This window comes from Pagrus major, chromosome 8, assembly GCF_040436345.1.
Source record: "Pagrus major chromosome 8, Pma_NU_1.0".
Lineage (NCBI taxonomy): Eukaryota > Metazoa > Chordata > Actinopteri > Spariformes > Sparidae > Pagrus > Pagrus major.
Window position 1 is genome coordinate 27,638,485 of NC_133222.1, and position 23,723 is coordinate 27,662,207.

At 39.2% G+C, this 23,723-nt stretch overlaps 1 protein-coding gene across 1 annotated transcript in view; it reads right to left on the reverse strand.

The window, feature by feature from the left end:
• The window catches only part of kiaa1549la (KIAA1549-like a), a 112,855-nt gene that overhangs the window by 31,521 nt on the left and 57,611 nt on the right, over nucleotides 1-23,723 (reverse strand). Inside the window, exons 5-12 of the mRNA XM_073472740.1 lie at nucleotides 23,175-23,397; nucleotides 19,374-19,507; nucleotides 18,282-18,450; nucleotides 10,503-10,562; nucleotides 9,440-9,600; nucleotides 7,426-7,597; nucleotides 3,832-3,992; nucleotides 1,739-1,774 (exon numbers count right to left, since the gene is read on the reverse strand). Coding sequence (XP_073328841.1) covers nucleotides 1,739-1,774; nucleotides 3,832-3,992; nucleotides 7,426-7,597; nucleotides 9,440-9,600; nucleotides 10,503-10,562; nucleotides 18,282-18,450; nucleotides 19,374-19,507; nucleotides 23,175-23,397 — 1,116 coding nt within the window. The remainder of the gene's footprint in view (nucleotides 1-1,738; nucleotides 1,775-3,831; nucleotides 3,993-7,425; nucleotides 7,598-9,439; nucleotides 9,601-10,502; nucleotides 10,563-18,281; nucleotides 18,451-19,373; nucleotides 19,508-23,174; nucleotides 23,398-23,723) is intronic.

A 23,723-nucleotide genomic window follows, 5' to 3' on the forward strand; every position in this document is an offset into this window, starting at 1 on the left:
TTATTTTGGAACACATGTTGCAACAAATGGGAGTTGATGTGAGCCCCATCTCTTACACCTGAATCACCTTTAGGGAGGGATTGCTTTGTGAATCCTGATGGCTTAGAGGTCTAAGATGATGATCATGTAATCACAATGTCCTCAGTTTGGGTATAGCTGTGGGCCTTTGTTCCCTGTCATTCCCTTTTTCACCTCATTAACTGTCATCTTTCAGTTTAAAAAGCAAATGTTTCAAGGCCAGTACTGACAGTAGGGCCAATTACAGCAACCACTAACTCTTTCAATGTAAGATGTGAGTCTCGTATTAAGATTTAAGACTTGGAAAAAAAATTGACCTACGCTTTAAACAACTAGTAGTGTTTATCTCAAGTTTGCCACATTGCCACGAGCTCTTCCTAAACTAAATCCCTGTGTGAAATATTTATCTCATTTGCTCATGCATGCCACTGCTTGGGATTGGAAGAGAGTAAATACCACTGTGGATAAGAACAGTGATTGTAGCCTCACGGCACCACTTGTGAAATCTCATTTCGGGGCCCTTTAATATTTGATGCGCTCGGGTAAAACAAAACACAAATGATATTAAATGTTTACAAACGATTGTGAAAGCAAATAAAACCTTTGATCTCAGAAATTAAAATGTTCATGTTATACCATTGTACAAGGAAATACGCTAAAGCAGGGACAAAACACACACACACACACACACACATACACACACACACACACTCATGTACACATATTTGGGGTGTTTACTCTGTGCTGTGGTGTTACACCAGCTCCATTACCCACCAAAAATGTCCTTCTTACACCATTAATTTGTCCCACCATTCTTCACTAGGCACACTTTGCTTCTCGAGGGATGATGTAAATAAAAATAACCTGTAAATCAGCTGACATGCTCCACCAAAGCCAAATCAACCACAGGGCCGGCCTCTGAATGGTCCTTTGTAGTTTAAATCTTTTAAGCATGTTCTATCCATGCTCTGTGGCCATTGCTGCTCTTTTTTGGGTCTAGCCATGATAAAATAGCTACCATAATCCAGTGGAGACCCTCATATAAAAAAAGAATTGGGTTGGGGGACCGTATAAGGTTCCTGCTGAGCCACTGAGGGATGAGAGTGGCTTCATCTGAGAGGATAAAACGACTGGCTTGAAAGGAGGGGAACTGGCACAGAGGCAGTCTAGGCTGATGACACAAGCTTGAGTCACTTTTTTACGGATGCTACAAAATAAAATAGATTTGTTCGGTTCACAGGTGTCGAGCTTCCTTTCTGTTATTCATGTTTATGAGCCCTGGTTAAATATGGCCTCTTCTGGCCGGCAGAACAGAGCTCATTTGCCTTTTTTACGAGCTCTCTCCTTGGTAATTCAGCAAATCGACTCAAAGCTAAACAATTTAAATCTTAAGGAACGTGCTTGTGAATTTTACATGCCTATTATAGTTTTTTTCATCATTCTCCACTGTCCCCCTCCTCGGTCCTCCTATTGATCTCCAAAAGCCAATGAAGACAGTGGAAAAAGTCATGTCCACAGCACAGCAGCTACATGCAAGAATTTGCCTAGCAACACCGACAGGCAGCACATACAGAAATATGCAGCCAGCAAGGCAGTAGCACATGAGTTGATCAACACAGTCATACGTCATGTTCTGAAACAAAAGCAGTAACTCATTCATTCATCAAAACAATAATTAACTGATTCAGTAATCCCACCCAGCCAGTGTCTTAGTTAATACCTGGTGGTGGTAACTGCCCTCCCTTCGATATGAGGTCTAAACAGGGAGAGAGTCAGAGGGACAACGTCATGGAGGGGTTAGTATGATAAAAAAAATAAGATAATAAAAAGAATAGAATGGATTAGAATAAGAAATGGGAGGATAGGATAGGATAGGATAGGATAGGATAGGATAGGATAGGATAGGATAGGATTGGATAGGATAGGATAGGATAGGATAGGATAGGATAGGATAGGAAAGGACATGTATAATTTTCATAGTTTGGCCATCATTCCAGTTACTCCTGTTACCAAATTAACTGGGAAGACCATGACATTGCTAATAAGACGTGTGCCTGGGCAAGAAACGGATGCAGTCAGATGATCAGAGAGGTTTTCAAGGCTAAGGCTTAAGTATGTTTTTTATTGTCAACATTCCCATGAACATTTTGTTAGTCTCAATTCGATGTATGGATCTCTTGATTTCCTAACTCTGTTCAGAATGTCTGAGAGAAATATCAGATAATGAAGAGCACAGCTCAGTGTCACTGTTGTACAAAGACAATAAATATAAAATGTAAAATCGATAGACCTCCTCCTCAGTTAATTCTCACTGATGACTGGTTTAATTCATGTAACATTTAAAACAGACCTATGATTAATTAAGAGGCTAAATGAAACCTATTTGTGCCTTCCTTTGCGGCCAGATATTGCAATAAACTAGCAACTCAGTTGGACACACTATAAATGCACTTACACCATGCAATTTAGACAATGTCGTATAGATCATTTAAATAGGGTCAACTATCTGTTCCCAGACAGCAACCTGGTGGGTATCAAAACTGAGAGAAATGATGATCAAAACTACAAAAATGTAATTCAATATATATCAAATTTTGCCTACTTTGATGCAAATTTGACACAATTAACCTACAATGCAAAACAGCTGTGTTCAATTGTTTCATTGAGGATAAGAGTGAATACTTTCCTGTTGATATCAGTAACTTTATCTTGGGCTGGCAGATGTTAACATCCTCGGGTTTGATCAAATTCAAGGTATCAGAAAGCTGATTAAAATGCCCAGTTACTGTGGTATGAACCATCTTATAGCTTATGGGTACATTTCTATATCAGCCTATAAGTATGATTGCTTGCTCCACCAGGATATTTGTCAGGAACATCAGAAACATTGTACAGATATTTGTAGAGATAGTTTTTTTCTACTACTGTTCTGTTGAGGAGGGAATATTTGCTGATAGTCAAACTTTTAAGTCGTCTTTGATCTGGAGACAGAAATATTCTGTGTATTGGTTTATTCATAGCATTAGGGAGATTCCTATGCTGGGTATCAAAAGTTTGACCTGAAAAAGACCAAAAGATGGTCAATATGTTATTCAGTGGATGTAAAAACATAGTTCAAGATTATAGAATTTTGTACAAAGCAAAACCTCTTCATGAGCCTGTTTACCACTTGACTGACTGCAGTGACACAAGCAGCTGTTGTTCTGGCGTCAGGCACTGTACTGTGACCAGGATAACAACCTGAGCTGATCAAACCAGCTGCCAGCAATCTATTATACTCATCTTTTTTTGAAATGATTATTTTTATCGAACCATTAATGACTTGATGTTGAGTGAGCGCTATTATTGTGAAAGGGCCAACACTACCCTAAGGTTTACTTCCAGTACACTAAGCCCTGCCCAGTTTTCCTCGGCCGATTAGCCTTCACAGCATGCATGATTAGAAATGACCACGGGCTACTGGGCAGCAACATAATAAATGATTGAGGCCCGCACATATGGGATTACATTTTTCTGACCTGAAGGAACAATTTAACACAATCGGTTTGCTGTGCAATGTGTCACTCATTCAGAACCAAGTTATATCAGCTTATTGACATTTCATTGTAGAGTTGGTTTGAAGCAGTGATGTTTTAATATTTTGGGTTGAGACTTTACTTCGTAAGAGCGAGGCAAAAGTTGATTTGTATTAACAGTAAATGAAGAAAGAAGAACTGGAAGACCAGCAAGTAGAAAGAGGAAAAAGAAGATGGTAAGGAAACAAAAGCTGGAGAAAGTAATACAGCATGATGTCACAAAGTTAAACAATCTTACCTTGGAGCGGGTTTTGAAGTTCCTGAAGGCGCCAGTTTTGAAGATGACCCTGTTCCTCTGACAAAGAATGAAGGCCACCATGCCGATCACCACAACCAACAGGAAGAGAGGCGTCAGAACAGCCATGATCCACAGGTTGCCAGGCGGCGTCTTTACCACAGCTATAAACATAGGGATATAATTCTTCAGACTTTGACTGTGCATTCAATCATTTCTGAGCAGTTTAACCACTAAGTGACCCTTCAGTGATTACAAAGACAGGCAGAAATAAATACACTACAACACATTTTTCAGGTCGGGCTGAATATGTTCAGTGTTTGTACACACTTGAAAGACTAGTGCAAGAAATATGGGAAATATGTTCATTTGCTTTCTTGCCAAGAGTTAGATGTGAAGACTGATACCACTCGCATGTTTGAACACTGTGTATGAAGCTAGTGCCAGCAGTCGGTTAACTTAGCTTAGGATAAAGTCTGGATACAAGGCAAAACAGTTTGCCTGGTTATGTCTGATCATTAAGAAAAATCCTTCTTGCCCTTCTAAAGCTCATTAATTAAAACTTTATATCTCATTTGTTAAATCGGCTCAAAAGGAGGGCGTAATTTCTGCTGGGATGGGGGGGCATGTTTCCCCTCACTTTTACAGTTTCGTTAGATTTAGAGAACTCACTTGAATCTTTCTACACAATATCTTCTTACTATCCATCTCTCGAAATCCAGGTGAGGAAAAAGAGGAGCTGATGAAAATCTGGTACACTCATCTGAGTTGCCTTCAATTATTGCTGTCCTTCAGTTATTACCGTGCACTCAAATCAATAAGCAGAGCAGCAGTGAGTGATTTCCAGACTTTAATTACCCCATGGTATCACCTCTTAGGCTACAGTCCCCCGTTTACTGACCCTTTCATTATGTGGGTACATCCCAATTCCCTTATTTGACATTTCCTCGCTTGAACCAGAAGTTGTGCTGATCAACCATCTTGCAGGCTGTCCCAGAGCTCTTATTTGTGCTCTGGGGAGCATGGAGGGATCTCCGCGGAGCGACAAGCAAGGATACATGAGAGCAGCCTTCACAGAAGTCTTTTAAACCAGATGACACGCCCCTCTTATTGGATATCAGTTTCATAACGAAGTAAAGACAGATTAAACTCAAGTATATTTCTCCCAAGTTTTATATTCTGTTTTCTGTTTCAATATCTAGCCTAGTTCTGTGTTAACTGTAGGTCCAAACAACATTTTTCTTTTCATGATCTATGTTTTTATCGTATACGATTTTGTCATGTATGGTGTTTACTTTACTTTACTTTGTATTTTTATTTTTAAGCATACTCAGTCTATACCTGTCGTATGAAATGTGCTACATAAATAAATGACTTGACTTGACTGTAATTTACCCCCTTCACTTTAATAAGCTATGGATACAATTAAAGTCAGAGAGAGTAGGAAAGTCAGTCGGCAAGAAACACTCTAGTTATTGTAATTTCTTGGAGCACACCATTTTTATTCAGTCACATATGGGGCTGATAATGATAATGATTTGACATGTTTCATGTTAATTTCAATTCTCCCTGAAACATTTAGCACATTTAGCCGAGCAAATAATTTATATTTTTTAAAAGACATCATAATCATATTCTGGGTTATACATTGAGATTTCACCATCAGAATATCAGTGGTTCCTGTGGCTCTGAGCAGGACACAGTGCACAGCTTCATGTGAAGTGATGTCCACTGCTGATGATGGCTGCAGCTGATCACAGCTGGATAAGCTGTCAGTCGGCTTTAACAGATGTCAAGACCTTTTGATAAATGTTAGTCTGCAAACTAATAAAGGCCCACAGTTATCAGCATCTGTGTTTTCTCTCTGTAGCCTGATACCTGTTTAACAAACACCTGCACATTAATAACAGGTTTAATTTACAGTAGTATTTATACTTCAGAGGAAAGGACGTCTCATTTCTCTTAAAACATATTTCCTCGTTTCCTCTCTCCTCACACTGTTTAGATGCAATTTAGGGAAACATGGATGCAATGTAAGGGAATTGGGATGTACTCTATGCCAGGCTGGCTATCAACTTCTTTAATACAAAAACTGCATTATAAAGACACAAATTGTGATTAAAGATGGGATTTAGTGTACAACCTTAAAAAAATGTGTACTAGAACCTAAAGTTTTTTTTCACTTGAATATCTTCTATGGAACATATGTCTCTGAGCTTGCCAAAGGGAAATGTTTTTCTCTTGAAGGACTAATTCAGTTTGTTTCCACTGAGCCCATTACAGCAAACTAAATTAATTTTACAGGAACATTGTGTTCAGTTCTCGGCTTGAGGACTGCTAGGAGGAGCTGTGAAGGGTTGTGATGGTTCTTGGTATCTCTCCACTTTGTTAATTATAGATTCTGGGGAAATGTCAGGGAGAAAAGGTGAGAGGGAACACTTAGTGCTCTTCAGCAGCGACAGTATGAACATCCGGCTGCATGGGGAAAACATTCTCTTAAGGCCTTCACAAAAAACAACAAACACTAACAACAAATATACACAACTACAATTTTCTGAACTTAACGTCATGTAAGTGTTGAAACACAATTTTTCATTTTGAATTTTTGAATGTGTGGATATTTTAAAGCTTTATTGGATTCACTGGGAATTATGTAAATTGTAGAAATTTATGGAAAACCCAAATGCTAAACAATGCCACCGTAAGCCAAGAATGTTATGCTTGAGTTCAGCAAATAAACCCTAAAAAGTAGTTAAAGTGGGAAAGTTTTTAGCAGACTGGCGTCTCTACATTGGTAGCTGAATGTGAATTTTATGTACACATATGTGCTGTTAGTTTAATGCAAAGAACACTGAAAATAATATAGAATAAATACAGAAAGGAATGCACATTCTGCACTATTCCTATTTTTATGCTGATTATTTCTATAGCTGGAGAAAATCAGCAAAAAATGGTAACAGTGCACAGTATATAAAGGAATAGCTCAACATTTTGGGGAATACCAGCCAGTCAGTTGAGCTTGGCCTTAAGACTAGAACCAAAGGAAAACAGCGTAGCTGGCACTGTCTAAAGCTAATCAATCCACCTACTAGCACCTCTTAGCCACACTAATTAATAGGTTGTTTGTTTAATCTGTACAAAAACCAAAGTGTTAAAATGATGATTGGCTATTTTACAGGGGATTGTGCCAAACAATTTCTTGGCCAAGAAATAAGGTTCTGGCATCTCTCATATTTCACATATTTCCCAAAATGTCAAAGTGGTCCTTTAAAGTATAGTTGACAATGATATTCTGATGTTTATCAGTTCTCCAGGTAGCACTTTTTCAAACTTTGGAAAGCTTGGCTCTATCTGGAGACATGAAATTTCTTTCCAAGCACTTGACCGATACTTCATTTACTTTCATAAATGACGAGGCAGCAAATCCTCACATTTAAGAAGATAGAAACAGCAAATGTTTGAAAATGTTGCTTGAAAAATGACTGAAACAATCAAATATAAAAATGTTGGTAACAATGTTCTTTGATAGACTGATTGAATAATTGTTGCAGCTCTACCTGTATTATGTAACACTGCACAGTAAGAAAACAAGCTTACGTTCAGCCTGCACTTGCACAAAGTATCCCAGCGTCAGAGCCATGGTCTGGGAGTCCAGGCTGCTGAGGGTCTTGGCAGCATTGGTTCCAGTGATGGGTGCTCCATTCAGCTGGACGTAGTATGTCATCTCTGCTGGGTTCTTGGGACCAGGCAGTCGACGCATGCTCACCATCTGGAAAAGTCAAATAAAGTGTCCAACATCTCAAGTTGATAATAGTTTTTCTTCGAGACAGACAACATCAGCACAACATACCAACTACAGCCAGATTTAATAGAAAGTTCTTTATCTCTCAACACCAACACATTTATAGTCCCTGCTATATCAGTGGCCCAGTCAAAATTCTGAATTGGCTAGGCTGCTTTGATCATAACGAGCCATTTACTGCAAGATAACTGCACTTGTGGAAGACACTCGAGGATAACTGAGTCACTTGAAATCTCAATTTCCTTTCATCATACATCAAACACCTTTTTTAATTTGATGAACACATCAGACAGTTTAATCAAGTCTGGTAATTTGATTTTGTCATAAAAAAAAAAAAAGGGATGCGTCGAATTAAATGGTTGGATGATTTCTCCCCTCACGACAACCCCCCCTCCTCCTCTCTGTCGAAGTCCCTCCCTCCTCCATTTCTGTAGCCATAAAACTGGTCATGTGTGACTTCCCATAAAACCATGAGGCTGTGTAAAGGATAAAGCCCAGGAGGAGTCACTCGTCTTAATTTGCACAATATGGAACACATTAAATTACAGGAAAAAACATATAAGCTTTTGTACATCTGTGCTTTTGAGTACCTTTAGCTGAAATATAATCAATTCTGTACCTTTATTCCTCTATCTGACTACTTCAATCTGATGCGAACATTGCCTTATTTTAAAAGACCATACTTTAAGAACAATACAAACTATTCAAACACAAGCTTAAGCTAAGTTAATCCATGGTTTTCATTTGACAGCCATTTGTTATATTTCAATGCTCAATGGAAATCTACTTGCATAGTCTTGAGACCTGTTTCACATGTATTTAACATTATTTTCATAATTGTTATTGATTAATTTGCCTATTTAAAACCAGAGGTAGTTTAGATTGGAGTCTGCTCCCACACAGCACAGCACAAAAATGTATTATATTTGGACTACAGTTAAAAATTATTGTTATTATGAATTATTTAAACAGATATTTGTGATCTATCAATTATCACAATAGTTCAATAGTTTCATGGTTTAGTCAATCAAGTGATTATTCCAGGTCTAATTCCAACTATCAATGTAAATAATGTTTCTGACAGTTACTTTATGAGCACTCAGTTACCAAGATAATATTCTAGACCTTGAAGCTTTATGCAAGACACCCACGAGAAGAGGGTGCTATCTAGGGTCCTGAATGTGGAGCTTTTTGGCACTGACAATCACAAGTTTGCCTTCAAAACAGGCTCATCATTTACTCACTGTATACATGTACATGTACATACAGACTGTATATCCGCGCTCCACCAGACATTTAGGGTCCTCAAAGGATGAATCATACTGACCTGGTGATCCCCTGACTTTTAATCTAGCACCACAATGAGTCAAAAGCATGTGCTTTGTTTGAATTTGCTTATAACCAACTGTCTGAAAAGCCAATGACATTCACATGAATATCATTGTACTTTCAATAAGACTTTCATGCGTGTAAGCATGCTAACACGCTAAACTAGGCTGATGACCACGGTAAACATTACACCTGCTTCAACATCAGCATGTTAACATTGTCAATGTGAGCATGCTGCCAGTATTCAGCTAAAATCGTGCCATGTTTAATGTAAGTCCAGCCTCACAGAGCCGCTAGCATGGTTGAAGACTGTCATATTTTGTATTTTTGCCTGTGTCAACTAGTGCTGTGTGCTCTATAGAGCCCTTGAAAATCATAGTTGATCCTAATCCACTTAGTCCTAGAAAATTAAAATAGTGTAACTATTACTGTAATGTGAATGATTGATTCATTGATTCCATTTAAGTGAATGCCACCAACCTGTACGGTGTAGCCCCCCACAGTGGTGGCCCGCCGAGAACGCACCATCCGAGAACCCTGCCTGCCGGCCACCAAGAACAGCTCAGCCAGCCGCTGCTCCATCAAGCTGGCAAAGCTCTGATAGTTGGCCTCCAGGGAGGAGCTGTCCACGTCCTGGATCACTGTGAGGAAAGACGAAAGACGACAGAGGAGGGATTTAGGGTGTAAAGAGGCGTTCAGGCAGGCAAAGAGGGGCGAAAGAGGACATGGCCGAGGGGATGGAGGATGGTTTGGGAACAACAACATGAGGCAGGAGAAGAGAAGAGGGAGGGATGGAGAAAATGGGTGAGAGAAGAGGAAGTGAAGGGAAGCAGAGTGTGTAGGTGGAGTAGGTAAGAAAAGGGAGATCATTTGAGGACAGTATTGATATTGAGGAGAAAGGGAAATAGAAAAAACAGACAGGAGAGGAGTGGGATATGGAAGAGGACGGGATGATCGCCCCTTCCATTTAAAAGCTGCTCATTCAGAAACTTCTATTACACCTGCAGCGACACACACTGTGAGTCTCATCCAGAAATAAACACAAACACATATTAGTGCAGGCACACACACACACAACCACACAGGTGCTTGCATCAATCTTGTTGCTGAGTGCGTTTCTTACCAGAGGCTATAAGTGAGATAGATACGCACGCACGCACACACACACACACACACACACACACACAATTCAGCATCATTCACACCCGGCTGTGATGTGATGTGAAGTGATCTCTCCCTCTGCCCCAGTCAGGAAGCTGTGAATTATACATCAATAGGTTTTCCCAGGAACAGACCGGCTAAAGACACTCTGAGCACTGAGAGCTAGCAGGCGAGAGGAGGAAGGGGTAGGAGGGAAGAGGGGGAAGAGCCAATACTATTCTGCTGAATCGGACAACAGCGAGCGCTGGGACATTTAACTAACTGCTGTTTTGTCCGATCAATGCGGCTCCTGATTACCGCTGATCACCCAGCAGCACTTCTGTATGTGTGTGTGTGCATATGTGCGTGTTCGTGCATGTGAGTCCGCACAAGAGCAATTTACCTGTCTTCACCCAATAGTTCTTGGTTGCCATCGATGTGTTGAGATTATGGTATTCAAGGGCTGAAGAGAGAAAGAGAGAGAGGTAAAGTTACAGGTATTTGCAGCTTTTTGAAAGCCTAATTTAAGACTTTTTGTAAGACAACCTCGATTCGCAGGACCAGACAAGTTTATAATGCATTTCCTAAACCGCACACATGCTCCCTTACTCTCCTCAGTTGAGCATAATATTCTAAAAAAGTATTTAACTTATATAACATTTTTTTTTTATTAAAGAAGAAAACATGCATTAATTTAATGTATATCTACATAACTAGTAACAATTTAAATAAATCTATCTGCCAAGTGGCAAAACGTTAGTAAATCACATATCTGCAAAACGTTTACTGACAACTTTACAATATCTGCTCACAACTAAAGCAAGATTAACAGTTTGTTTGCTGCTATGTTTAGGCACTCAGATTTAAAACCCCGAACCACACATGGGATGCAAAGCTCAGTATTGGATGTCAAAGTGCTGTGCTCTCCATCCACCCTGACCAGCTCTCTACAAGTTTTGTGTGATACAAAACACATTTTCTTTATTGGAAACAAATGTTGCTCCTAAACATAATCCATTGAGCAGCTACATTTTTCTCAAAAGGCAGACTACACATGACAGTCATTAAATACCCAGAGGCAAAGAAACCATGCAGTACTACTGTGCTAAAATAATACCTGGCCCCAGGTTTTTGGTGTGTTTGGTGTGTTAAATGTCACTCCTTCACCAAGCCACTGAGTCAAATCCCTGTACTTTTATTCATAGACAGCATCCTTTTACACAGAACATAAGGATAACCAGCAGAGCAGCACCTATTACAAACTGAGTCTTTTCTCAAAACTATCCAACTACAAATCTGACGGGAAAGGGAACAGAAGTGCGAGAAGTGAATCGGAGGGCAGCATGACTCGTTTCTGCTTGCTGTGACAATGCTCTCAGCTCCAGTACTCAGTGCAGTGAAGTTGGCTAAACGTCTCATAAACTTGATGGTACCATACACTGTGACTGACTTAGGCTGACAGCCTGTCAGCAACTAGGCTGGAGAGACCCTCTGTAAGAATTTTATAACTGATCACAATTCTTTCTACAGTATTTAAGGAAAGACAAAAAACAAATCAAAATCAAATAAAACCAAAATAGAGGAGTAAATGAATAAAATAAAGTGTGAATAAATCAGAAGTGGATTCATTAATAAAACCCTGCCAGAGCCTGTTTGTCCTGACCTGTCCCGGTTATACCCTAATGCTGCTTAGTCCATGACCAGAAAGGTCAACCAGAGAGGCCCACCTTATCACTCTCTCTTTCCCCTGTATCCTTACACACACACACACACACACACACACACACACACACACACACACACACACACACACACACACACACACACACGGTTAATTCCTTAACTTAAGCTTATCTACATCATTTCTCCCCTTTTTGTTTTGTAGTGGTTGTCATGCCTCTGTCTGACCTTGTTATGTCTCATATGAGGAAACAAAAAGATCTAAAGAGGAGGAGATTTGAAACATTGGCCCTTGGCACGGATGATAAAAATCAGATTAAATACTCCTTTTTAGGTCTCGTTATCAGCCCTTGCTTCTCTATCCATCCACACAGGCTCTCTCCTTTACTTTCTGCCTGCATGTTTCTGTACCCACCTCATTCTCTACCTGTTTACCTGTCAGCCTATTCATTTCCTGCAACGCCTGTTCCTTTCCGTCCAGACAACTGTCTCCTTTTGTCTTTATCCAGCCATCATCACTCTCTCAGTCTGTCGACCTCTTTCTGTGTGCTATTCATCCGTCAACCTATCTATCCTTATTTCCCATCTGCCTGTTTCACCATCTGTCTTCACCTAACTCCTTCGAGCTGGCTGTCTGCCGAGAATAGTGTTTAGCTCGAGTCAATGGCATTGCAGCAGTGGTAGCTGTTAATACCAGCGAGTGTTTCTGCTCTGCACCCTGCCTGCTGCCGCCTTCCTGATGCCTCTGGACGTGAGCGAATCTACATTCACTGAGCTCGTCTGCAACTTCAACAAGCTCACATAAACACTTAAGACAAACAGCACTGAAGTGTTAAGATTCAGATGTGTTCGGTGCCCTTTACAGAATCAGTTCAACGGGCCGACAAATCCAAAGGCTTCATTTCATTAACACAGCAGCTGGAAAATGTTGTTGCATAATTCCAAAAAAATAGAGGAGAGAAAAAGCTCTTACATGCTTCTCTAACAAAAGCATGTAAGATGATAGATTTACATGATAAGGCAAATGTCATCCTATTTCTGTCCCACTCTCATCAAATACAGAGAAAAGACCGAGATCAACAATGAACTGTCTGTCTCTCAACACTGAATGACTTCCCTGCTGTGTCTGTGGCACTCGGCTACAACAAAAATATAGTTTCTTTTAAAAAAAAAAAAAGGCTCCTACATGTCTTCCATCAACTGGGCATTACATTTTACAAGTCAAGAAGGAGTAAGTATTGCATTTGTGTTTAGTTTTCAGACAACAATATTAGGCTTTGGCAACACAGGCGTACTGGAATCAGACTCATTACCTGTTACCTGTTAGTTTTTGTCTTTTTATATCTTTCATTTGTGGACATACTGCCAGCTGCATTCTTCTTCCATCATTGATGAAGGTAAACACTCACCTCTTGCAAGATTTCAGAGCGAGACATCTCCTTGAGCAAGACTGTTTCAGGTTACAAAAAACACTCACTCTTTCCAATGTTGTCAAACACTTAATCTCAGCCTTTGAGTGGCAAAACAAGCACTTTTAGCGAATGTAACTTTGACAGTCCAAGTTGCCCCAAAGGATTATGTTGCAGCCATTGCAGCTGCCAGCTGAGGCAATCTACTCGACCAATTCCAAAACTTTTGGTACGTATTTTTTACACTTATGATTAATTTACACGTGTTAAAATGTGAACATGGGGCCCAGATTAAAAAATACTGGAATACTCCTTTAGTTCCTAAAATAAGAGTATATGACTCTCTTTAATCACCCTTTTTGTAGTTTATAAATTTGTTATATTGTTGGATGGGAAGTGAGAAAGAACTGTACTGTTTGTCCTCCAAAGTACAGATGGTGAATGAATCTCTAGATCACTTTGGTACGGAGTACTCTCCAGCTAAACGGGTACATGCTGTAGACATAGAGGGTGCTGTCCACATAGACTTGTTTGCATGTAAATTGATAGTGAAGGTCAATATTCAGGCTGCTTTGATCACATGAGAATCGATTATCCATTTGCGCTCTCATGTGTCTGTACCAGTACACGTCTGGACTCTTCAGTGTAATCACTGAAGCGTCTATGTCTATTTACAGCCATTTTCCGGCCTATCATTAATCCACTTCATCATTTTAAATGATTCTATAATCATTCGCTCATTGTTTCATGATGAGTAAGTAATTGTGTCTTTTTAGGGAACAGACAGGGTTTCTGTGGTGACATTAAGTGGGTTTGGATGTGACCATGTGAAGTGTGATGTTTTAGCCCTATGGGTGTTGAGAGCACGCACAAATAGATACTAATCTAATCTCACCAGGCTAAAATTAGCTCATTCAGGGGGCATGGACAACAGATTGCCCATGGCATGATTCAGATGATAGGAGCTGTACAGCTGTTTGCCCTTTTAAAATCTCACAGATGGCATTAAAGGCTGGAGTGGAATATAAACAGAGCTCAAGTGGCTCATCTATGGAGTCTATGGTCTTTTCATTGCTCATTAGGCATATGATGTAATAATAGTAATGAAAAAAACCTAGGCCTATAACTACTGTAGGTAACCCTCATAGCACATTACCTTAACCATTCTATATGTTGCCAACATGAAGTATTCAGGAGAACATTCTCTGCCTCTCATAAATTACATTCATATACACTTAATATGCATTACCAAATACTGTATGTTTATTATGCTGCCTTGGTTACATTGTTTATCAGCATAAAAAGGGGAACTGTTTTTACTGAACATACCTGCGAAGTATTCACTATCACTTTATTTCTAAAGTCTATTGTTATGTTTAGTCAACTCAGTGCACTTGGTTAAGGTTAGGGAGTGATTGCAATTTTAAACATTGACAATGCTTTTTTGAAGCACAAGATATGTTGCTCCAATATTTAACTAAGATCTTGATCTTTCCCTGACCTTCAAGCAGCACTTATCAGTTAGACACTTGCAGGCAGGATTTCACAACAAGCTCAACACATAATGTTTGTTTACTAACGGTAAACTTGTTCACAAAATAGTTGCCTATTTACACATCCAGCAGACGTGGAGCTCCATTAGCATTCATTTGGAGTTGTGTTTTACCTCCACCTGATGTACTGAAGTCCAATGGCAAAGTTTGATTATACTGTACAGACCTACTTGGTGTGGTAGGACAAGTGGTTGGCATGTCACAAATTAATATGACGATGCCATTAAAGCAAGGAGAAGCTTGGGAAATACAGCAAATTCAATGTGTCTTTCTCTTGCAAATAAGTCTGATGGTCAGCAAAGGCACAGTAGTATCACATTAACTCTCATTTGAGCTAATTTTTGGCCCCCACCAATTCCTGAGAAAACAATCTGAATCTTTAGCTGCTGAATACTCCACTAAGTTCATGACAATCTGTGACCTCTTGCACATTGTAGGAATTTGAGCCCTTGTTTATATTAAACATAACAGCTAGATATTTAGTCAAGTGCTGACCTCTTCCCTATAATTTCCATGGAGCAAAATGGTGTCACAATTCATCTACTGAAAAGAAAAGATGCCAGTTAATTTAATCCAAGTTGCAACTACAATTACTTTCACATGTATTTGGAAAAGTAAATTAGCAGTACGGAAATGTATTTTGTAGGAGACATGGTTGAAACCTGAGGCTCCTTCTACGCTGGAAGCCATAGTCTGACATCTTCCTTTACCGACACAATGTAGAATAATCATGAATTCCTCCTATGAGGAGCAGGTCAAACATAGGGTAAGTCATGAATCATGCATTGCCCTGCAGTGGACTCAATGGTTCTCAGTGGGCAGTGTTCATGAGGGCACCATACATATGGCTATGTAAGTCTGTCTCAGCCCAGCAGCACACTGCTACAGAGAACAAGCAGGAAAACAGTTATGCAATGACTGTACCAGGCTCTTTCTGAAGTCTAGTTCTGTGGTAAGAAGTCCAAACCAAGGCTTGCTGGGACAGGTTAAGTCATTTTCTGTCCCTTATTCAGCTCAAAATATCTTTGTTCCTCTTGTGTCGATACTGTAATCTTTTAATGCTGGCAGTCCTCCATCCTACCTCCAACCTCTGTCTGCTAAGTCTTTCAAGACTGAAATAAAGCTCTGAATGCAAAAATCTTTTTTTAGGATTCAAGCTCAGCTCTGTACACTTGTTCCCTTCCAGCTTCTGAAAAGCTCATAAGACACACAGTATGAATGTGGGCACAGTTTCTATCCTTGTTGTTTTTTCAAGTTAACCTCCACAGCCTGAGTTTCTAAAACATAAGGCACCCTCACATAAGCTCATTAGTGGTTTAAGATTTTTTGCTGTAACATTATCTTGATGCAAGACATACATCAGCAAGTCCAGGTCTATAAGTGTGGTCCTTACCTTGGAGGTGTGAAAAAATGAAGCAAATGAGGAAGAAGATTAGCTAATGTAAGTTAAAGAGATTATGAAAATTCTGTGCAAGATTTCTATGTCTTAAAAGTCACCCGTATAACCAAAAATGAATGCTGACTGTAATGGAGGGAGCATCAATCTGGGTTGTATGTGAGAGTGAGCTAAAATAGCAGCCATTAGGACAACATAATGTCAAGTAAGTAGAACGTCAACACCAATTGTGTGTTGAATTGTACTTCAGTGCACTTTAATGTCAGCTTAGATGAAACTCTTAAAATTGCAGCTGTACATAATGTTTTCTTTTTATAATTTCATGGAAATAAGCTCTTGCATGGTGCAGTGACTCAAAAAGTCGGTGTGTTACTAAAGCATTAAGCTAAACAGCACAAACTGGATATTTGTGTTACACATTGCTGTCAGAGCCACGTGCTCCTCCCACAGACAAATTGCTCATTTTCACTTACAGCCCTCTGCAAATAATTAGAGATGCATTATATTTGTCCAGTAGTGCCTCTGATACGATGGCTTGGGGGAAGATCAAGTGAATGAGTATTAAGCTCCCTGACTGAACTCTTAATTTCTTGGCTAGACACCATTAATTCTGAGTTAAGCAATGCTAGCCAAGTCTTTATTATGTAGCCGTAAGAGCAAAGCAACTCTTGGTTACTGTGATTGCTGAGAAATTAGCAGTGAGTGAGGGAGAAAATGCCCACAAGCGGTGATGCCAACTCATGTTGCTGCTGGCTGCTCAAAAAATCCCGACAAGTTGCCAGATGACCTCACTTGCTCATTTGCATATGAATATGTGACCTTTCATTGTGTGGAAAGCCTGTTTGGATTAATCATAGAATTACATTTTAGGAATACATGAATCAAGTGGATTCTTGATAGCAAATCAAACATTTTCAAGAGAAGCATGTTTTTACACAAACAATACCCCCATTACCTTAAATCAGTGTTTTTCAATCTTCAAACATCTCAAACATGCAGGACAGAGGGCCCTTGGACCAGGATTAATAAACATTGCTCTAGCTAATCCACAGGGCATTTTTACTTGAAAGTATTTCCAAACTAAATTTTATTCACTGCCATTTTATTATTGTGGATGAAGAATAGGCCTACTATGTCTGTAAACCTGGGAAAACGAAACGAAAAGTATCTGCATAGCTAGATACCAAAAAACACTTTTGAGTTGTTAAAACTGCAAGGAATGGGTAATCATGTGAATGAAGAATATGTACAGTGTTGAGATTTGGTGTCTGGGCTCTGACCTAGTCGCTCCCCACAGGGAAACATCAAGTTCAGCTCTGCAGGTAGTTGGGAGTGACAATAGCTTTCAGGTGAGGCAGCAAAAGTGTTTGGACAGCACTGGCAGCTTAAGTACATAGTTTGCCATGTTAATGTAACAGCACACTCGAGCTGACTACCTAGACTGATCACAGATTTAGCTTAATTTATTTGTTAATTTGTAAAGAGACAACTTTAGCTCGGAAAACTGGCTGCCCTCAAAGGATTGCAAGCTGCCACTTTCATGACTCAGGATTAAGAAACTTCCTCACTGAATGATACACATCACTGACTAGAAGAACTGTTGTTTATTTAGCTGCACATTCATACTACATGTTGGTTGAAGTAATTCTGTGTTTTTCTGTTTTAAGGACAATAAGGACAATAGACTGTATTTGAGTCGGGTGACTTGATACAGATTCCTGCTGTTGGTTTCACATCATTCTACTGATCAAGAGCTGTTGATATAAACGTACAAAAGAACTAAGTAAAAGGTAAGGAGGAGGAAGACTGTAAGACAGCAAATATAGATTTTAACGTTGCATGATTGAAAACGTTAAAAAATCTGCCTTGCATCTGTTTTATGATGAAAGAAATACATTAAACATGTTTGTTAGACCTCTAGGATAGAAACACTGAATGTAAAAGTATTTTTGATTAAAAAACAAGAAACGTCCACAGGGCACTTATAATACGAACTCTTTTGTAAGTAACCTAGACCAGCTTAAGATTGACTGCACAGAGGGATGAAGGCAGCAGATTAACTTGAGAGCTGAGACCACACTCAAATATGTGTCATAACCAAAGCTGTCACTCATGACCTTAGGGTGCAATGTGGTTTTACTTACGCTCAGCAATGACCAGGGGTGGGTAGAACAGGAAGTATCCCACCAGCTCTGCGGTCAGCTGGTTGAGGAGGCCGCTGGAGATCGTCCCATTAAGAATTGCGTCCTGATTCTTCACCACGTACACCAGAGAGACTGATGGAGTGCCCGGCTCCTGGGACACACTCTGGATCTGAAGATAATTGCAGAGATACATCATTTTTCTTTTGAATGAAGTCAGTTACTATGAGATCCAAAGGTGCAATATTAGAATATTCTTTTAATTCTTTATTTATAGCAAATAAATACAGTACTGTATACAGGCACAGTGGGCACATGTATTATTCAACCATTCACACACAAATATCTCATGGTATCATACCAAATGTCTAAGATGCCTATGAAGAATGCATTACAGCGCTCCAGACACAGTATGACACTTTGAATGAACAATGCTTCTTTTCATTCTATAACAAGACCTGAGTGGCACTTTTAAAATAATGTGACTGAGTAACTATAGTAAAGTGGATGACGATACGAGACACCAGGAATTCCCATCACATTCCTCCATGAGTGTTAATATTTCAGAGGATGAATTATGAATGGACCCTATATCTGCCTCTTCTTGCTGAGACCTACTTTATGATTATGATGGTGTGTGCATGTATATCCCGCAGTCATAAGAGTACCTTCACAACCAGAAAGAAAGAGAAAAAGGAGCAGAGAACAAAAGGCAGAGAAACAACTGAAAGGATTGAAACCCTTAATAGCACTGTAGAAGAATGAAGACATAAACCATTAAAAAGCCACTAAAGTCTCCCCTTCCTTTAAGTGTAAATTGTAATCAAACCTCTCTGACTTTTGTGACCTTTCATTGAATAAGTTACAGAACCATTTTCTGTGTTTTATGTGTTCATTTGCAGTAAAGCACTTGCACAGTGGAGCAGTGTGTCCATAATGTAGTGAACATGTAAAAAGTGTATGGTTGTAAGTGTCCAAATATCACTTTGAGCGTTATTATTCACATTAGCCCGATTAGCATGCCACATGCAAATATGACACAATTGGCTATCTGCACTTTGCACTAAAAAGAGCCTCCATGAACCCATGTAGTACCTCCACAGTGAGTCTGTTGTAGGTCTCCAGCACTTTGTCCTGAGCTTCCTCAAAGGCATTTTCCAGCCTCTGCTCCAACATCTGGACGAAACTGCAGGAGTAGATGTTATCTGTTGGGCCGACGAACCTCAACACTAAGGACAAAACAAAGAACATTTTATTTAATTGATACTGAAATAGAACTTTATTTCAGACAGAATACATGACAATAGCTCCCTACAAATGAGCAATTCATAATTTGTGCAGTTTTATATCTACAAATCTTAAAATATTAGTGCCTTAACTTAATAGTGGTTTGTTAGTTCTTGATAAGTAGGCTGGTTTACAATTCTTACAACTCTCTTTTGAAGCATATAAATTGTACTTGTTTTATACTTCCCATACTTCCACACAGTAAGTTATTTTCATGAATAATAAAGTGTTATTATCCACAATATCCAAATGTTATTTCAAATGCTTACACTGACAACTAACACATTGGTTTCATCTGCATACAAATATAAAATGACTTTCCATATATCATTTATGTATCTGTTATGTATAACATAAACAATAATGGGCCAAACATCGAGCCTGGAGGAACACTTAAGTTACATGCAACGATTTTTTTATTTTAATTCTAATTCATATTATTTTTTGCAACATGTTAATACTGATTTTCCAGGTAGCCACTTAATCATGATTGTGCAACTCCTCTAATGCCATATCTTTCCCATTTCTTCAGCAGTGAGCCATGGTCAACAGTATCAAATGCTTTGTTCCATCGATGCCAGTGATGTTGTTCTCCAAGCTCTAAAACCAGATTGCTGTTCTCAATAAATATTATCATTATTTACAGTTCAAGCTGTTTAATACATGCATATACAGCACCAACAACAGTAAGCTGATGTCAGAACTACTAACTGAAGCAGCTGGAAAAGAGCTGAGGAAAGAGAAATTGTTTAAAAACTCCTCAACAATCTACTTCAAGCTGTATCTGGAATGTGTATCTGGGGCTGTGTTTGTGGTATTATTGAAAGTGGCGCTCTAGATAAAGGCTGTCTCTGTGTGACTGATAAACCTAAGCAGTGAGACAAAGAAAGAGGATTATTGCCACTATCTAGAATGAGAACAATGAAAAGAGTAGTTGGCTGTCAGCGTCACACAGCGCCGCACTGGGAATGAACAGGGTAAACAATATTGAGTCCATCAGCAGATTATGGAGGATGTTATTAATGTTGTCTCAGTCCTTTTACCGTGGTCGCCCTCCATTCTCTCCCTGCACTCTGTCTTTCTCTGTTCTTTTTAAAAACCTCTAAAAGGACTGGGACACGATAGGTGGAACAATATTCTGACCTAAATTCAGACACGGTGGTGCTTATGAGTGCAGGCTACATCTCCGAAAAAAGGCAAAGAAGACTCTGCATCCTCCACTGGTCTCATAGTCTGCAACACATTGCAGGCACAAACAGCGTTGACCCAGTTGGTAATCTTATGCAAATTGTGCGCTGGATGGTAAATTGGCATATACTGTGTATTATGGTTTATGAGCTGAACAAGCCAGAAATGGATTTTTGTTCTTGCCTCAAGTGCCTACTTCATACACAGCTGCACACTAACATGGGATGACTCTACTGCAGTAAACATCACTCTACAAGCAATACAATATGTAATTAGAGAGCACAGCACAGATATTAGTAGTTTCCATTTGGTGATTAAACCAAGTATGTGTAGGATTTGAAAATGTTCCACTATGACACCAACAATTGATAGTTTGCTGTTATCAGAAAGTATACTATCCCTTCATATGGATCTAAAAAACAGTAAGCTGAACTGATTGGTCAACCAAACATTTAGAGCATGCTCAAATCAGCCCGACAGCACACCTTGCTCATCACTAAAAATATTACTCTTGCAATTTCCATGGCAACATTGGAACTGCCAGAGCTGGAGCAAAAACCAATATATAAATTTTTATACACAGGGTGTGATTTGTGAAAAAAATCAAAGAGTTGAAAAGGTTTTACTCATTAAAATAAATCAAACCACAGTGGGCTTCTACAGATGTTGACCTCCTGTTTGGCTAATTCTCGCAGCTGTTAAAGTTACATTTATAGAATAATTATGAACTTAATTATAAAACTGTTACTGGTACTTGAACTTACAGGGTTACTTGACCTATAGTGTGTTTACAGGTCTTGAGGAGCACTGCTGCATATGTGAAAATGTAGTATTATAAAGCCTTTTGTGGCTCAAGAGGAAGCTGCATGTAATTTGATAAAATGTCTCCAGTGATGTCACTCAGGTTGCATTATGGGTAAAGTAGAATCCAGGTTTAAAAAAGTAGTCCACTGGTCTGCGTGCAACTCTTACAACACTGTTGGACTCCAAATCGCTACAGCAGAATCAGAGATATCTCCATTTTTATTCCACGCATTATTCTTCATATTCAAAACCTGGTGCCAACATTACCCACAATGCAACTTAAGCATTGATTGACATCACTGGAAGCAATTTATCAGATTACATTTAGCTTCTTCTGGAGCCACAAAAAGCTTTATACTACAATTTTTTCACGTATGAAATAATACTCCTAAATACCTGTAAACACACATAAATGAGTAAAATTGGTGGAGTTTCCCTTTAATCACTGCATTTGTTGAAATAAAGGAGTTAGTCTTATTTTTTTATTCAATCAACATTCTTTAATGAATATCATTTATGGTGCTGTTTGAGTACTGCTAGACCGCCCTGTTAATGCAGGTCAGCTTTGTGACAGTGGTGAAAATGTTGTGTGTGAAAGGCTAAATGACAACAAATATGGATTGAAGCAGCATATTTTGTTAGATTAAAACATGTTGTGAATTTTTTTCAATAAATTTTGACTTTTGGACTTTACAACGCTTTGGAGTGATTGGAAGAAAGGTAAGGATTTTTGTGTGTATATGTGTGGTACTTATTCAGGCTGGGAAATTCCAGGATTTCTAAAAAGCATCAATGTCAGTTAAAGGCTAACTCGATAGGGACTGGAACTTATCTCTGTTGCTAGGTCCTTACTAAGGGTTGGTCCACTTGCTGGAGTAGTAAACTAGGTTTCGTTTCAAATAGTCTATAGTTTAGTCTGCTGGCAATACTGATTGTCAGAAATGAAAGTTTTTTTATTTTGAGAGGCAATCACCTCTGTCCTGACCGCATCACTGTCATGCCACAAGTGATGGCAAGGCTCATCCTCTCGTGTAATATTGCTTAAAAGAACAACAGTGCAAAATTAAACACTGGACCAACAACAAAAACAACAAAAGGGTTTCATATCTGCACCTGTATCTTTTAAATGACAATTTGTTAATTGCGCTGATTTTTTTCTACCCTTGTTACCACAAGACTCGATGTTGATGTGTGCCTGCGTGTGTGTGTCTGTGTGTGTGTGCATGAGCTCAAATGTGTTTTTTCAAAGAGGCTTAAGAGGCTGACTAAATGAATGGACCAATTTGCCTTTGCTCTGCAATCATGGGAGTTTGTATGGGATTTAGGGTATCAGAGAAGAGTAAAGGAGAACAGACATGTAATCAGAATTTTCTAATTTTGTCTCTGCTCTACTCTTCCCCTGTGTCTCCCTCCCTGTACTCTCATTGCATTTTCTATCTCTCTGCTCTCCCTCTACTCCTATTCTCCCCCTCCTCCTCTCTGCACATCTCTAACCTCTGCTTATTCTTTATCCTTTTGCACTCCAACTCCAGAATGAACATTATCAGACCATTTTTATTTGATTCTATCACGTAAAGGTTGATCTATCTTATCTTATTTTCCATTAGCTTTCATCACCTGTTTTCAGCTGCAGGTGAATGCTTGGAATGGGCACCCAGGTTGCCACGGGAACAAGAACTGCCTTGACCAACGGAGTGTGCTGCCTGATGTCTGACAGCAGCTTGTCAAAACCATAAACATTCAGCGCCTCAACCACCAAGGAGGAAACATAGACAGTTTTGCCGCTGGTCACGTAGTAACCCAGCGTCACGTTGTTGGGGCTGCAATCATCACGCTCCACCTGTGACAGAGAAATAGAGAAGGAAAATTCAAGTTGCAGCCTTGTTTTTACCGCACTTACATCTGTATTTCAAATGAGGCTGTGTAGATATATCCTAAAAACATGGTGATGCTAGTATGTCTACATGATTTGTGTTCTTATTTCAAAGTACACACACTGTAAAGAAGAACCAGACAAACAGAATCAGGTAAACAAATCAGAGCTACCAGGTGAAACAAGCTCAGAAGCAACACTAAAGACAAGGTGTAAAGCACATTTTTCTAACACATGTTGTGCTTGAGCTATAGGTTTAGAATACAAATGCACCAGACAAAGAATATTTATGA